We start from the raw sequence: 17411 nt of genomic DNA, 5'->3' as shown, positions 1-17411 counted from the left end.
GAAAGAGGCACAAAATGGAGGGGGCTGCCTCCTGTGAGGGGAAAGAAGCGCAAAATGGAGGGGGCTGCCTCCCGTGAGGGTGTAGAGGTGCAAAATGGAGGGGGCTGCCTCCTGTGAGGGAAAAAGAGGCACAAAATGGAAGCGTTGGCTGGCTGTGAGGTGTGGTGCAGCAAGCAAGAAGGGCTGCATGCTCGGGCCTGCCGAGGCTGGCTCAAGGTGGAGACTGAATAAGTTCTATTTCTATTAACACGTGTGTGTACAGACATGCATGCAGATTTCATTGCTCGTGCATCACCTTTCATGCCCATGCTTGTGGTGTCTAACCCAAACCTCTCAAGACCTCAGGGGCACCTCACGTTGCGTTAAGGACTGAGAGAAGGAGAGGACAGGTAGGGGTGACACAATATGCTGAGCTCCCCAAGACCCACGTACCGGCAGACCCAAGACGTCCAGTCAGTGGCTGTAGGAACTGTTTCCAAAGCTGCGGGAGTGGTCTGATTTCTAGTTTAATGTAGGTGTTGCAGAGGGGCCAGGGCAGGAGATGACCTGCCTCTGTGCAAGCGTGAGGAAGTGGGGTGAGGAAAGCCCTGGTGTCCGCAGGGCTTCCCAAAGCCCAGGCTGAATAAGGATCAGGCCATGCATGTCCGGATGAGGCATCCGGAATTGGCTAATTCCAGCTTCCTGTTCTGTGGCTGTGAGAATTCAGCTGTGTGCTCAGATAAGCCATTGAGACTTATGATCTGTCCATAGGAAGGCTTTGACACAGATGAGACAGTTTTTGAGAGCATCCAGTCAGTACTGAATATATTAAAAGAAAAAAAGGAAAGCGCCCCTGCCCTTCCCCCCCCCAGTCTATTACAGGTAGTGGTGATCAGGACCAGAGGAGGAAATTAATTTGTACTACTCACTTAAAACACCGAAATTCTTCAAATTGGTGGTGTTGATAGTCGAGTTTTTTAATTTGTTTCTGAAGAAGTACTAAAACTATAGTGACAGTGGATTTTGGCTTGTGTAGGGATAATTCTTTAGATCTGTGTTAGTTCAGGATGTAATACAGCTGAGATCCTGGTCTATGACTGGATGCCTATTTACTGCTGTAATAAAAATACTATTGCAAGGGATATATTGTGGAGGCATGGACAGTGGATACTTGCTTTAATTGGTGATTGCCAAGGAAGGTGTTTACATGCCGAAGTTTCCCTAGGGAGGGAAATTGTGTGTGTAGTGATTGCTAAAATAAAATTTCCCTCAATGCAATCTCATCAGTAACTTGACACCTTTTTTGGTGGAAGCATTTGTGAGAAGCTGCAAAGAGTATGTGATAATAGATTCAATTAATTTAAATTATTACTTCTCTAATGCACATATTAACAGGGCAGGAAGAGACTTCGATTGTGGTTCCGATTTCATCCCATCTTCTTAATTGTATGTGCAGTAACACCACACCTTGACATTTGCAAAGTGACATCAGATCACCCTGAGTTTGAAATGTGATTCCCAGCCAATGATTACATAAAATTAAACTGCTGCATAAGTTTAAAAGTTACATTTGAAATTTGACAGAGGATAACCACTACATCAGGAGACAAATAATTAAGAACATCATTAGTGCTTTCCAGCTTATTAAAAAAATGAAGTTGGAATAAGAAAGAGTAATATTTTCATCACTGTGTAGTCATACTTTCTGGCTTGTTGACCCTATTCCTAGGTACTATTTTGAGCATTTCCGTCAGCTGCATAGTAGCAGACTTAACAAAAAGATAAACTATAAATCACTCTGGGTGTTAGAGCTGACAGCTGTAAATAAATACAGCTGACAGATCAAATAGCTGTTCATTGACAGTATGTGGTCTAAATGTGTTAATGAATGTGCGGACTCAGCAGTTTGGGATTAGTTTAGCAAATAAATCACAAAGTAGTGCTGTGATCCAGCAAAAAAGCACAATGCCCGTGTATCCCTAGGATACATTGTTTGTTAATATTGTAACAGGCCATTGTAGCGCTATGTGAAAATATAATGTTGCATCTAGTTGCAGGGGTCCTGCCTCTAAGAGTATCATTCATCTCTCCCAGATTTGCCCTTAGTGAGATGTCAAGGAACGTGAGCAAATTTTGAGTGCTTGGTGAGTAGAGATGATTTAATAATAGATTTATATGCTTGGCAGAATCAGAGGTTTTATAATAGAAGGTAATTTTACACTAGTTTTGGTTATAATTAAGGGTACAATATCACTGAATAGCAATACAAAACTACTTGTACACCAAACTTGAGATATATGTGAAGTTTTCAATGTTTTGATTTGTTTAATGGGTTTAATAAGAATGCCTAGACGTGAAAGAAAAGTTGGGAACAGAGGATGAGAAAGAGACTGGACAGTTAAAAGGATTGCAGCTCTGAAGATGAACTACAGTAATATGTTAATTATTTCCTTGCTCATCACAGTAGGAAATAGAAGAGAGAATGACATGAAGAATTGTGTCATTTTTTGACATATTGAAGGTACGGCATTGTTTTCTGTGCTGGAAGGTTGAGTGGGCCACTATTTTTTCTTTTACTTTTTTATTTTAATTATAACTATTCACAGACAGGGAAGTGTGGAACAGGATATGATGGGGTAAATAATATGAACTTGAAATGGAACTCTAGAGACTTGTATTCTTTTTGGAATCACAAGTATTCTTGTATTTTCCAAAAATGCATTTTATAGTTGTTGTGTCTAGTAAATAATTTTAGAATACAATTTATAAGTGGCAGTTCTTTTCTGAGAACTAGTTGCATCTTTTGCTGCAATTTGTAAGCATAGATGTCAGTAGTAGCTGATTCTGAATGCTGTGTTTCGTATCAAGTCTTTGTACTGTACTGACTGCATTTGATTAATGCAGTTTTTATTTTCATCCTGTTCATTAAAAATAAAATGATTATAGAGACTGGCTGCTCATTGCCTTCAGTGAGCATTCATATCCATGTGTTAAATGATACGACATGTTGTATACTTCGAATTTGGTAAATATCTTAAGTTTTTCCTTCCTCATCAGTCAATAAAGCCCTGCCAAGAGCTTTCTCAGTTGCAGATCTCTGCTTGGAAATAATGGGAATTCTGCATACTCAGTGTCTCTAGAATAAGGCTTACTGATGACCTTTTGTTTTAGGCTATGGGTGCAGAGAGGTTTCTCTATCAATGAGCAAACCCAGTTTGAGTTACCACCACCAAAGGTTTTAGAGACAAGACCATTGGAATTTGAAAGTATGATCTGGTTTCAAGGATTCCAGGAAAGTGATAAATTGATTTGACTTTAAAAGTTTCACCCATTTCAGAAATCAGAAATCCTACAAGTCAGTGAGTTTCCCATTACTTAAAATACAAACTCCTGTGGAGAATAATGATCTCTCAAAATGGCAGCTGCTGTACTATATATATGTATATTATTTTTTGGTAGGTCTTTTTTTCCCCCAAAGGAAATGCGTAGAAAGGTTCCTTTAAGTGCAATACTTTGGATGTTGCAGATAGACTATCTCAATTAGAACAAGTGGGTGTACCTTTCTTATTTAGTGTTCTAGTGTCCTACTATAATATATATTCAATAATCAGCTATAAAAAAACAATTGAAGCATATTTTGAGTTGGTAATGTTGACCAAGATTATTCTAAAGACATTACATAAATTTCTGGCAAAAAAGGTTATGTGTCAGGGTGATTGCTAAGAAATTCTTCCCTAGTCTTCTTGTTTCTTGCCTCTTTAAGTAAGTCTTGTAGTTTGGCTGTATTACAGGAACTTCCGATGCAAATAACTGTGATATATTCTTCTTTTGGGGAAACAAAGACAGTTCTGATTCCCTCTAAAATCTGTTGTGGACCAGGGCACTGTACAATTCTTCTGTCCACCTACTGTCCAGGGACCTGCTCTAGTAAATGTGTTGCATCTTAGTGGAGAATAGCAGAATTTGTACTTTGCCTGTAGGTTTCCTTGCCTACATCTGTGGTGCAAAGGCTGAGACACTGAGAGGAGATAGAGGTGGGAGTATATAAGCAGCTAGAAAATCCTTTATTTGACATGCATTTGCTGCTTAGTGTAATATGATTAGTGAAGGTCAGGACACTTAATTGTCAGTGAAAGAGAGAACAGGTTTGTTTGTTACTTACATGTGAACTAGTCCAAGGCCCTTCTGTCATCAGACTGGTTCCATTGCCAAGAACACACTTCATTTCTTGTGACTATCCTGTGACATCCATCTTACGCTGTGAACACTTCTACGGGCCAGATCCTCAGCTTGTGGAAATCCAAGTAGCTCTTGTTTAAGTCACTGAAACGCTAGTGATTTATGCCAGGTGAGCATGTTTCTTAATGCTGCAAAATATCTTATTAATCAAATTCAAGGTTCATTTTTTATCAGTTTATGTTAGTATTATTTTTGCACAATAAGAAAAAAAATATGTGATGACCTTACTAAATGCTCACATTTCTACCGAGTGTCCAAGCGTACAAACAAGTAAATGAAGCTTCCTGAAAACATTTTGAAATGGGACAAAAATTCTGTTTTCAACTATCAACTGTTAAGAATTTTGGGTTAATCTATGTCACGCTACGAATCTACGTATGTTTGTTTAAAAGGCGTTCAATGGTTTTTGGCTGGTGCTCCTTTATTCTTCTCCTGAAAGAGATGGCTGCAGAGAAGGGGTAAAGGTGAAAAATGGATCAGTATAGAATTTGTAGTGGTGCTGCTGCCTAGGCTGTTTTGGATGATGGCACTCCAGGAACTTCTTTTCACAATGTGTAAAGTAGAAATTTAATTTGTTTAAACGCTTGTGCTTCAATGATGAATACATTTGAGGCCAACAGGAATTTTTCAATTACTTTTATTTTAGACCTGCAAAACACAGGTTGGGAGAGAGAAAAGGGTGCAGCGTATCGAAGCATTAGCCATTTGAAGTCTGTCTTTGTGGCTTTGTTGCTGTGCAAGATATATAGTCCCTCTCTTAAGTGTGCTCAGGTTCTTTAGTGTTTTCCCTGGCAACAGCTGGTTATCTCATAAACAGTTCAGCTCTTTTTTGGTGCTCTTCTCCATTATTACTGGTATTTGCAGAGACTTATGAGAAGAAAAAATGCAGTTCCTTTTAAACATAACCATTTGCAGCAGAGGAAGAAACAGACTGAACCTGCAGCAACTATAAAGCATTCTTTCCTTTACTGAGATGTTTTGTATCGGATTCCAGTGAAGTTCCAAAATTGTGACTGACACTAGAACTTGGTTCCAATCTTGTACTGATTTTAAAGGTAAAGCTCTCTTAGTACCAAAAGAAAGGCAAACCTCTACAGTTCAAGACGTGTGCATGTGTTAACTGCAGTTTAGAGCACTTATTAATGCTGTGAAAGGAAATGAATACATAAATACTCCATCAGAGTATCAGAGCATCTTTTCTAATGACTGAATTATTGTTTGTTGATAAAAAAGCATTTCTTCAGCATCCCCAGAGATAAATGCTTTTTGTGAAGGACATTTTTTAATATAGCAGACACAGCCTGTAAATACCTAGTAGAATATGCTAGTGCTATCTCAACATGCTTACATTTCTGTAAGTTCTTCCTTTGCATTTTTGTCCTCCCTGTTAAGAAACCTAGAAACAGTCACCAAGGGGAATGTGTTTTGCTTCCCCTCTGTTTTTTAAAGCCTCACAGTTGTCTGAAGCCTCAAGCCCATATAGCTTCTCTTTAATTTTGTTTTCTGCAGGAGAGCTTATAGCTTTTACTTTCTTGTTCTCTTAATTGGTTAATGTAATGATCAGTTTGAAACTGCAAGAGGTTCATGCAGAAACCATTTCTAAAGCAAAACCTATGACTGCTTTTCACTTGAAAGTCAGTGAAATTTTATCCTCATCTACCTCCCAGCTATAGCTGAGCCCTTAGACTTTGACTAAGAGCTGAGTGTTTGAGAACTTCAAGCTTGACCTAGCTAGACTTTTGTAGACAGAACTACCACTGATTTCAAAAGATGAGCCATATATGAAGCTCTAGTAAGATCAAGATCTTTAAGAGATTAACACTTTTAGTTTAAGAATTCACACATCTCAGCTTAGTGGTCAGAAAAATAGACACATGCTACAGCATATGATTAATTTTTATTGGATATTTTTAAGGGAAGTGTCTGCTGAAGTAGAGTTTAGAACATTGTAAATGGTCCACACAATGAAAAAATCATTAAGCAGTGTTTCAATATGTTGCTAAAGCAATGAACAAGTAACAGACACTGTCAAATAAATAAATAAGGGACTCCTGATTTTCAAAGTTTTGGAGTTTCTCTTGCAGATTCATCCCAATTCTATCTTGTTTGTTCTCTTTGCACCTCTAAGACTGCACCAGTTCCTGGAATTCTGCAAAAGATAAGAGAATATTTGCAGTAGAAATAGTAATTTAAGAGGATTGGAAATAAAAGATTAGTGGTTTATCAAGAGATTTAGAAAAGGAATGAACAGAAAGCAGGTGCTAACAGATGACCAAAGGGGAAGAAAGGTATATGAAAGAAAGACATTGCTCAAACTTCCCGCTCCAAACAATAGATGGAAAGGTAGCACTTTGCTAACATTTATAGGGAACAATAAGATGCCCGTAGTAGTTTTAGCCTACTCTGCTTAATAGTGATCTTGGGCAAAAATAATGGAATGGCTAATATGGAATTTGTGAAAGAAGAAATTAAGGACTTCAGTAAAAGAGTTAAAAGTGTCTCTGTGTATTTTATTAGCTGTTTGTAGTGCTTCAGCAATTGAGAAGTGTTGATTTAGAGCATAATCAAAAGCCAAAAATGTTTTGGAGTTTCAAGTAGTATGACATTCAAGCACTGTGTTGCACACTAGGATATTGCTTTTTAGAAGATCTTCTAATTGTTTGGTTTGTGTGAGTTAGAGTATCTGCTCGGTCCCATCCCTGGAGAATTATATTAGTATATAGGTTGCTTCATACATCATGTGTGTTTATCCTGGGACATTTCCTAAGGAACTGAATTTAATACCTTCCAAAGAAACAGAAGAGTTCAGTCCTCCCCTTGCACAGTGAGCTAGGAAATCTGCACACCAGCACATTCCCTCTATGCTCTTCCCTAAGCCCCTTTCATGCTCTTCTCTGCAGCCTGCTTCTCATGAGAGAAGTTGCCATTGTCTCCAAGCCTTTCTGTGTGTGTGTGTGTGTGTGTGTGTGTGTGTGTGTGTGTTCCTATGTGTGCGTGTGTGTGTGTGTGCTTCCTGCCCAAATGGGACATGGAAGCATGGAATTATGAAATCAGGAGGTTTCTGTTGTGCTGGGCAGCCACTAAATCACATTGGCATTTCCATGGAGTTGGTGCAATATGATGCGTCCTAAAACAACCACTGCTTCCTGTCAGATCCTTAACCCACCGCTGGAGATAATAGCATCCAGCCACATGCACAAAGCCCTTTGTGGGATCTCATGCCCAGGATAATGATACTTGATCATTCTCTTTTCCATGTTATGCAAAACGTATATTGGACTACCTGCGCCTGAGCCTTGCATATTGGGTATGGTTTCACTGATCTGAGGGGGATTTCTGTTGGGAGATACTGCTGTAAATCAGCCGATGTGTGTGACCAGGTGGTGATCCTGCTATATAGGGCTGGTTCTTTTGTTCTCGGTTTGACATTTGTATATTACTAGTGCTGCTAGTGCTGCTTTACACCGGGGTAAGTGGAAGGAGAAACAGGCTACTGTTCCTTTTGAAACAACAGGAAATTTGTGAATGAGTGAGTAGCAATGAGAAGGTTCCTTAGGACAGCCTGGGTGGTTTGTTTTGTTTGTTTGGTTTGGTTTTGGTTTGTTTTTTTTTAACCTGCTTGTGCATAAGGAGTTGCAGAGATGAACCTATAAGATCAGGGACCATTTCTGCCCTCACGCAGGTTGCTACTGCAGGGGTTTCAGCAAATTCACTGGAGTTAAATTAGTGTACAATCAACATAGAAGAAAAGAGAATCACCCATCATTTACAACACATCCTGAGGAGCATTATTGTGTTTATAAATAAGTTAATACCTTCAGCCCCAATTTTACCATCCCCATCATGATCTGCAGCTGCCAAGAGGGTCTTAGTTTCTGAACTGGTCAACACTCTGGCTCCACATTCAAACCTCTGAAGAAAATATCTAGAAGAAAGCACCTTTGGTTATGATTTTCATAGAATAATATTCTTTTATGCTGGCTGCATAATCAAACTGCTCTCCATAAAGCAATTAGTTACTCCAGTAGCCAAGTCCTCCAAAGGTTGCTTTGTTTGACAAACTAAATCTTCATCATATACATTTCTGCTTTGTAAGTGCAGTCCTGATATGTTTATTTCTGCCCACTACCAAAATGTAGCCCCAAGAGTTATATTTTTGCTGTACTGGGCATTAAAGTCAGTTATTTAATAATTTGGTTTATATAAATTGTTAAATAATTTGTATTATTTAATACACCATTTTACACCATTCACAATCTACTGAAGGTTTGGTCATGTGTTTAGCATAACCTGCGCTCACCTTTACAATACAGTTTTGAAAAAAAAAGTGTTGATTTTTTGATAGTCTCTTACTAGTAGTTAAGGCAACACAGAAAATCCTTACTTGAGCTCATCTTCCTCAATAAAGCCACTTTGATCGTTGTCGAGAATCCGGAAGATCTCCTTGATCTGACTGCTACTCTTTTTAGACATCCCACTGATCTGAAAGAATTTTTTGGGACTAAAGGAATCTGGAGCTGAAAATAAATTAATAAATAAATTAACCCCAGACCACTGCGTTCACTGTTCCTGAACGGTCTGAGGCTATTGCTTTGTCACGTTTTAATTGTTCTAAATATGAAAGGTAGGTAAAGGCTGTCAAAGAATGAATATTATCATACTGTACCACACCTTCCTAAGCATCAAAAAAATTATATGGTTGTAAGTTACACACGCAAACTACTGACAATATGAAATAGTCATGAACAAATATACTGAAGCAACTAGGTAAAGAGACAACACAAATTGGTTTCCAGTATGCACCTCTTCAGTACTCCTTTGGGACTGAATTAAACTTGCCATGTGTCTCACAAAACAACAGATTTTTAGTTTTAATTGTTTTCTCACCTTGGCAGTCCCGCAGAGCAGCAGCAATATCAGAAGGGCTTAGAATGTCTGTGATGCTCATTTTAAATCTGTTCAAAATAGGGTATGACAAACAAACTCATGAAATGCAAATGCATCTTACAATAAACTTTTTTCTTCAAAGTTTTGAAGAATATTGTAGTAACTGGCTCGCAAGACTCCTGATTCAAACTGACATTACTGCTATTTCTAAACAAATTATAATACTTAGCACATTATTTCCTTAAAAAGAGCAGTGCTGAAATAACTTTTTAATGAGTTTGATTATGTAAATGATGATGTGAGTCGGCGACCAATTTTTTATCTATTACCTGCTTCCTATTTAAGTAGAGCAGATTTTTTAGACTCTATGCAACAGTTAATCCAGTCATTAGTCTTACTGGAATGCATGGCATTTGGCAATACAAGAAAACAAGATATGCAGTGGAAAAAAGAAAGACAAGAAGGTTTGCTTTTGTTTTCTCCCCCATCAACTCCGAAGAATAAAAAGAAAACTGATACTTATCTACATAAGGTCCATCCATATGTAATTCCAGCAGTTAAAATCTTAGAACAATGGTTATTGTACTTACTACTGGTACAACCCTGCACAGTAATTTCATCTAATTAATCTCTGGTCAGCTGCTCACCTTTGTAGTTTTCTCAGCTAGGTAAAGGAAAAATAGCTGAGGAGATACCAGGCAAAATAGTAATGTTGGCTATGGCTTGCCACTCTGGCTTATAAAGGATTCAAAAGGTGACAATAACCACTACTTAGGTTACTGTTTCATGGATCAAATGTTTGATTTGAGACCTAGCTCAAATTTCTTCCCTAACTAATTAAACTTTTCTTTCTATTTATATCCTAAGATAATATGGACAAGAACAACAATTTTTTAATAAATCCACTTGTGCTTAATTAAGTACAGCTCTGCCATCAAAACATATTTGCTTAAACTCTGAAGATTTTCAGTTAACCCCTGGACTTCAAAGTCACTCACTGGAAGCGGTCAAACCCTTACGAAAAGAAGCCAGTTTGGTTTCCCTGAGCCTGTAGATTCTCTGGGGTGTATGGAGAAGCTGGAGACAAAAGAGCTGAGGTGACAATGTGTCATTCTGACAAAGATAACTTGTCGCTAAGATAGGGGAAAGCGTGGCATCATTTGGGGTGATCTTTCTGCAGCAAGCTTCACTTTGCATTTCCTAACCATTTGCAAAATTACAGTGCTATCCCTGATCAGGGACAGAGCAGAAGCCAATGCCTTCAGGGACAGCAAAACTCAGAAACTAGGTAAAGCTGAGTAAGGTAATCTTGTTAACTGTATTGCTTGAAAGGTTACGTATACTCGGATGGCCTACTTAATCTATTTTGAATATTTTAAATTACATGAAATCAATAATAAACTTACTTGAAGCTGTAGGAATAATACTTTGCTAGTGTGGAGATAGATTTATATACATGTTACAACACACATACATGCAGTTTCTTTCCTTAATGTGAAATAAAATTGCAGTTATGCCTTAGTGGATTTTTTTTTATATATTTCATGAGCGTTAATTTTAGAAAGAAACTTAAAATTGAGTTCACAGATTTGAGGTTGTCCTTCTCAGACAAAAATCAACTTCTATCTTTAAGGTGATTCGTGTGGACAAGATTCTGTGGATGAAGACCCAGTAAAAGAACTTAAAAACACATGCGTATTTTGATTAGAGTTTATTGTATAACAGTCTGTTAGGGTATGTAACAATGTCCTCATAATCTGTGAACATTGTTTTTTTTAATTAATGGAAATAGCATGGTGTGCTGAACAAGGAGTATCATGCAGCGGGATAGAGTAGTAATACATTTAAGTTTTTTTTTTTTTACGTTGGTATAAGCTAATGGACTTCAGTGGATTTACTCCTGGTTTGCTTAATGTCAGTGAGAAAAGTATCAACCATAGCAATCGCTCCATAACAGCTGTGTATCTGAATTAGGATAAAGAAATAAAAGGTGAAATTAATGTAAAAAGCAGAAGATGTGGTCACAGGTCTTCTACTGCTCTTTCTGCTTATCCTCTTTGTTCAGTACTGTATGTTCCTATTCTTCAGTACCTAAGATTTGCATGATCCTATAATCTGTCAGGGAGTGAGGTGCATATGCTGTGCTTTCTACAGAATCATCCTGAAATTGTTCTCATCCTTGTAGATAGATTTTTACACTTCATCGTGAATTTTCTCCTTTATGATCATCTCAAGTTCACATGAAACCTTACAGAAGTCTGGTTCTTGACATTTTTTTGACATTCTTTACTGCCAAAATGTTTCTACCCAGAAGGGTTTTTTTAGATCTTTATGATAGTGCCATTGATGTTACTGAGAACAGAATTTCACTTTTGCTCCTACACACTGCCTGGTGAACTGCTTGCTTTGTTTAAATATTTGATTTGTCATACAACACTAATTATTAAAAGCTAGTGACAATGAGGAAATTTAAATCATACAGGGGAAAATGGCAAGATCAAGGTGGGCATATAAGATTCAAACTCAAAACAGTCTGCAACTAATTGAGATATATTAAAATATAAGGACCTAATGCTCAAGAACAGCACCTGGCTACCTCATAGGCGCTGACCTCTCGAAAACATTGGGTTTGGAACAGTTTTTACATGTGGCAAAGTATTCAAGAGCAGTAAGGTAAATGGAATGAGTGTTATAGTAAAATAATGATCTCAAATAAAAGTACGCTAATAACTGCAATAGGTTCACTATTAACACTTATGAAGGTTTCTTTTAATGTTTGAAATTCAATACTGACACCAAAAGTGATGCTGATCCTGGCTGAAAGATGGTTTACAAAAGCCTAAAAGAGCTGAATTTCAGAATCAAGTTGATGTCACTGTATATTGATACAGGTGAGAATCTAGGGTTACTCGTATTTATTTATTTATTAATGCCACTTCATCTGAAGTACAGGTTTCCCTTCTCTACAATTAGAATGAAATAATCCAGGATGAGTATATTATATAAAGTGATATTTTAACTAGATAATCTACTTCACAGCTGAATTATCTGTTTGTTTTCCTTACTTCTGGGGTATACATTAACTCAGGTGATTACAGCTCTAGAGGTGCAAAAACTGTGACCTCTGAAAGCACTTCAGAAATTTTCTAAAAGATAATATGAAGGCAATGTAATGGTCTAGAGAAAATACCTAATAATTCAACTAGAAGAACAACGGCTAGGTTGTCCCTAACAGGCAGTTTATACCAGGGCAAAACGTGGTACAGAATCTGAGTGTTGTACGGTTTCCAGGAATATTTAGCACTTGTTCCAAGAAAAATTATTTGGATTTTTCTTTTTTTGTTTGCTAGGCATGTTTGAAAGTGCTATTGAATTGTTCTTCTGAAGAAATATATACTTGCATAATTTTCCTTCTGTTGTTTTCCAGCACAGTCAAGAACATTAAAGCTACTCTTTTGGTTTCAGACTTCCAGAATTAAACTGGAAGTTGTAGTTCTGAGAAACACAGAACATTCATACTGATAAATTCTTGCTAGGACTGTCCTACTTTTTACCTTGAAATAAATCTCTTTTCTGTGAAATCTGACAAGAAACATTAAAACAGAACTATTTTAAAATCAAATGCCATTAACTTCTCTAATAAACAGAGGAAAATTGTGTATTGATAAATCATTGACAGGTTGGGGACTCTTCTTGTACTCTTTGTGTTTTGTTTGGTATAAAGTACAGAGTTACTTAGTAGTGACAGTCAACCAAAGACATGACTTCAAGCAGATGCAAATGAAACTTCAGCAGTAGCCTCAGGTGAGACCAGAGGAAAGGTGTTAACCTGAGACCAACTACAACAGTGTAAAGAGATGCTGTAGCTGCTGTTCTAAAAACCATACAATTCCATCTTTCAACTGTGTTAGTATTGGGCCTAGAACCATTGTATCATGATCCTGGATAACAGATTCTGCCTTTGTAATGAGTCTGGAAGTGTCTAAAATAGAAATTATATCCTGCCACTTCAAGCTGTCTCTCAAGGGACACACTTTAATCATATAGAAATAATTACAGAATCCAATTTGAATGGTTGCTTGGGCTATACTCTTTATCATGTTTAACAGAGAGGTTTAAGGACAAATGATTTAATGTTTGATTTTTCTGTACTGCATATTGTTACAATGAAGGGTGAAAACAGTAAAATTCAGGAATCAAAAACCTAAGTGACAAAGCTTTCCTTCCCTGCAGCAAGTAGGTAGGGAATATTGCCCAGAGCACGGAGTGGACATCTGGACTGTAGAAACCATGAAATACAGAATACATCCTGCAGCACTGAGGGACTTGGAGCTAAACAAAGACAGGTACTTCTCTCTTGTGTTAGGAGAGATGTCTTGTATGCTTTCCCCAGTCTAAGTTATATCCTTATCATTCCACGTAAATGAGATTTATTTGTCTAAGAAAATGATAGCAAAATAGACCAACATAACTTATTAATAGCATAACTAATTCATAGAGATTTTTCTGATCAGGGTAGTTTTTCACTTAAAAAGCTGACCTGAAAGATGATTTTGCTGTCCCTGCTGGCATTTGATATGCTATATGTTTGTCTTTAAAGGCACTAGCAAGTGCTTCCATGACTCAGTAACACAGTCTTCTGATTCTGACCCTACACATAATTGTCCAAGATGTTTCTGGCTGCTGTCGGCATTATAGATAGTATCAGATAGAAGGATCTTTGCAAGTCCAAATTCTTCAAGTTTTCTCTGTATTTTAAGAAAAACTTTGCCATAAAGTTAGAAGCTGTGAAAGAATCTGTATGCTGCCTTTTGTGATGTGTAGAAGATATGTACAGTGGCACTATATTGTTACCAAAGGCTTTTTACACATGGCTGCATTTCACAATGATCCACAGTGTAAGAAGCCACAGTAAAATAAAACAAGTAGCACTGAAATCATTCCAACTATTTCCATATTTACTGCCTGTCCTCATTGAAGTCGGTGGGATTTCTGCCATTAATTTCAGCAGTAGGAGGATGTATAACCCTTAGTGAAGTATAAAGTAAAATATACTCTATAGTTAGAGTTAACCTTATCATAAGTAATCATCAAAAGTCACTTATTTAACAAAAATGGCCTTCTAAATAAAGGAGAAGCAGGTGTCTAGATTCAGCAAAGCATTTAAAACATTTGCATAAAGCATGTGGCAAAATTGCATGGAAGTTAAAGTCAACAACACAGTTATGGACTCTGGAGGAAGGGGTTGGATAGAAACATTTGCTGAATACGGGCTGTGGTCTCAGGCCTGCATACTTCTCTTTCTAGAAGAGCTCTCCTCACTTTTAGGGAGTTTTATGAGAATGTGTGTGTACAATCATGCTGAGTTCCTCCCAGTTGTGGCTTTACAGGCACAATTGGAAGAGCTTTCCTAAAGCACAAAGCAGTTACAGACATTTCACAGTACCTGGCAGCCTGTGTGAGTGAGAGACAGAGAGTGATAGAAAGAAGGAGAGTTTATTCTTGTAGATGCAGATAGCATTTTCTCCACCGATCTGCTCAGTGATAATGCTGAAAAAAGGAAAGGTCTAAAAACCTCTTTAGACACAAGCCCTTCTTAACTTGCTGGAATGGTCAGCTGAAGCTGATACCAGATCTATCTTGTCATTAATTTTTTTAATGTCCTTGATGGAATGGTAAGTGGTGAAATTGTCTTAGATTTGTATAGACCTAGCAGGATAATCAGTGTGGAAGTAAGTGTGGTTAAATAAAGGAATTGTCTGCTAACTCAAAAATGATCTGTGCCTTTCTCTCTATATTAGCCATTAACACTGGTACAGTGCTTTGAGATTTACGGGTAACCCATACTGCATACTGCAAATATAAAACTTAATGTTTGCTGAGATACATTGTATTTTCTGACAAAAATGATAGCTTTTAGCTCTGCGATAATACTGCAGTTATTAATTCCTCAGAATTTCCTTTGTTTATTGCTCTCCTGAAATGACACTGAAATCATACGTGTGGATTTGGTTGATGGATAATTCTGTTTCACTGTTCAGGGAAATTCCACAAAATTAGCACCCGATTCATTCATTAGAGTTAATGGAAAGACATCTTCTGGCTAATGTATAAGGCGTGAAACACATTACTGAGTGTTCATAAAAGTCATAGAGATTGCTTTAATTTTCTGTAATGATGATGATTTCCCTGACATTATATTGATACTAATTGTTTTTCTCCTTCTCCAGAATGTCTTATCCTAAATGTGTTACGGATCAGTCAGTATCACTAGAGCATTGACAGATAATTTTGAGATGAAGGTTTTTAATCTGCAAATATATGAGACAGTCATATAATTTTCTGCAAGATTAATGCCCAAGAACTAAAAAAAAACAACAAAAAACCATAAAGACTGTAGTGTCAGGTTAGGTAATGTTAGCAATTAGTTCATCTGTGCAACCTTAATTTATTGCTCTGTGTGTTTGTATTATGATACAATCTTAATGACATCATCACTCTGTTATTTTTCAACCAGAACTCTAGCTTAGTCAGTGCACAAGTTGGATGAGGTTCAGTTAGTGATCAACTATTCAAAATTTTGCATTCTCCTCATTCCTTGTTTCCAGCTTGTTATTCCAATCTGTCTCTAAAGAAAAAAATGACTAATTTCTTTTTTTTTTATGATGCTCTTCATTTTACTACTGTTGCCTCACAAACATTTATGCATTTATTTTAGTGCTGTGAGATGTGGGCATTATGTTATCCTCAGTTTAGAGATGGAGAAAGGCAAGAGAATATTGATTAAATTGGGACAGTATGCCCTCATTTCCCAATATGAAGCACCGGGGACTTGATTTTTCAAAATGCTTTTGTCCTAATATAGCCAAAGCACAGCTCCCCTTGCTTTCAGGTGCACTTGTTAGGGCTGGGAAAACATATTGTCTCAAATTAGGCTTCCAGGCAAAATAAGCAATTTATAATTCTGTTAACAATTAATACTCTTTACATTAATCTTACAAGAAATCATTTTGGCATAGGTAGTGTTGATATGATTAAGACATGCAGAATACCTTTTCTGGCTCTCTGCATGCAGACTTGCAAGTCTCAGACTGACAGAGAGAGGAACTGCTGGCTCCTGGCTCCCACCCCTGTGCAGGTAGACCCACGTCTTGCTCCTTTGTTTCTCTGTGTCATGGTACGTAACTTGCCAGGTGCAGCTGGTATGCTAGAGATGTGATCCACTGACCAACCTGTCCAGCACAAGGAGCCAGGGCATTGGAAAGGGCCCTGCACCTAGGATTTGCCACTAAAGGGAAATCAGCGTCCAAAGTGGCCTCACCAAAGGCATATTCCCCAGTTGCAACCCAGCACCACTGATCTTGTCTCTGACCTGGCAGCCAGGTCCTGTCCTTCCTGCTCCCAAGGTCTAATGCATAATGTCTCATCATTTGGAAAACAAAATTGTAGTGATCTGTGGTCATGGATAATGTAATCTGTCAATATTGAGTCATAAACAGAAGTGAACAGAAGGGATACTAAAACTATTCTGACTTGACTGAGTTCAGACAGATAAAATACTATTTAAACTTCTTGTAAGTGGAACAATAGTGCCATCAGGTGGGCAGGCAGGTGAGTGATTCCTTGGAGAATTCATAGAACATCCTGTTGTGTGTATTTTGAATGCATTGCAATATCAGTAATTTGGGTTCATCCTGGATGCGGTTGTTTTATATTAAAACTAACAACCTAATTAGCACTAGGTCCTGCCATCCATATAGGCTACATCATCACTGTGAGATGTAGAGGCCTGCCAATCTTAATCAGTGTATAAAATGTAATCCATTGCATAAAGAATGACATAAAAACTTATGGAGCATTAAATACATGTTTTGCTTATACAAGTGTAATTTCACCACTACTTGTTACCATAATCAGGTTTTATACCCTGATGTTTTATTAACTCAAGATTTTTACAGCAGGTGCTAGCTATTATGTGAATATTGAAAATAAATGGCCCACACAAATGCTTTTAATTTCTCATTCTCTTTATATTTTTACTAGAATCTCTAAGGGCCAAAATTCATATGAGCAGAGTGGCTTCCAGTTTAATTTTCCAGTGATATAAAGACCTTCTGCTTAAAACATTGAGGAATATGGTTCAAGTAGTGCGTTGCACTACTTCAAACATTTTCTAGCAATATGAAGTCACTTGCCAGCAATTGTTCATGATCTTTCAAGGTACAGAATGTATAAACAAATAGTAGACTTGCAGTAGGAAAGATTGTTTACAGTACAGATAGCTTGGTCTTTGTCTTAAACACTTT

The 17411-nt window shown here is 37.4% G+C and overlaps 1 protein-coding gene across 1 annotated transcript; it reads right to left on the bottom strand.

Annotated features, from left to right (window-relative positions):
- Positions 1–6341: 6341 nt before the first annotated feature.
- Positions 6342–9166, bottom strand: LOC112974340 (parvalbumin, thymic CPV3). The gene is made up of 4 exons (XM_026083194.1): positions 9106–9166; positions 8603–8735; positions 8034–8143; positions 6342–6367 (listed from the first exon to the last, which is right to left on the bottom strand). The coding sequence occupies exons 1-4, from the start codon at positions 9164–9166 to the stop codon at positions 6342–6344; spliced, it is 330 nt and encodes a 109-aa protein (XP_025938979.1).
- Positions 9167–17411: the final 8245 nt, after the last annotated feature.

The sequence above is a fragment of the Apteryx rowi genome, unplaced genomic scaffold (assembly GCF_003343035.1).
Source record: "Apteryx rowi isolate R43461 unplaced genomic scaffold, aptRow1 scaffold_6, whole genome shotgun sequence".
In the NCBI taxonomy this organism is placed as follows: domain Eukaryota; kingdom Metazoa; phylum Chordata; class Aves; order Apterygiformes; family Apterygidae; genus Apteryx; species Apteryx rowi.
This window is presented reverse-complemented; position numbering and strand designations above follow the sequence as displayed.

Bases quoted from the DNA above. Each gene is read 5' to 3' on its own strand.
- LOC112974340 (XM_026083194.1), bottom strand. From the start codon at position 9,166: ATGAGCATCACAGACATTCTAAGCCCTTCTGATATTGCTGCTGCTCTG. The intron at 8,736-9,105 runs GTGAGAAAACAA...ATTTATTTTCAG, and splicing joins TGCTCTGCGGGACTGCCAAG to CTCCAGATTCCTTTAGTCCC. The intron at 8,144-8,602 runs GTAAGGATTTTC...GCTTTCTTCTAG, and splicing joins ATTGAGGAAGATGAGCTCAA to ATATTTTCTTCAGAGGTTTG.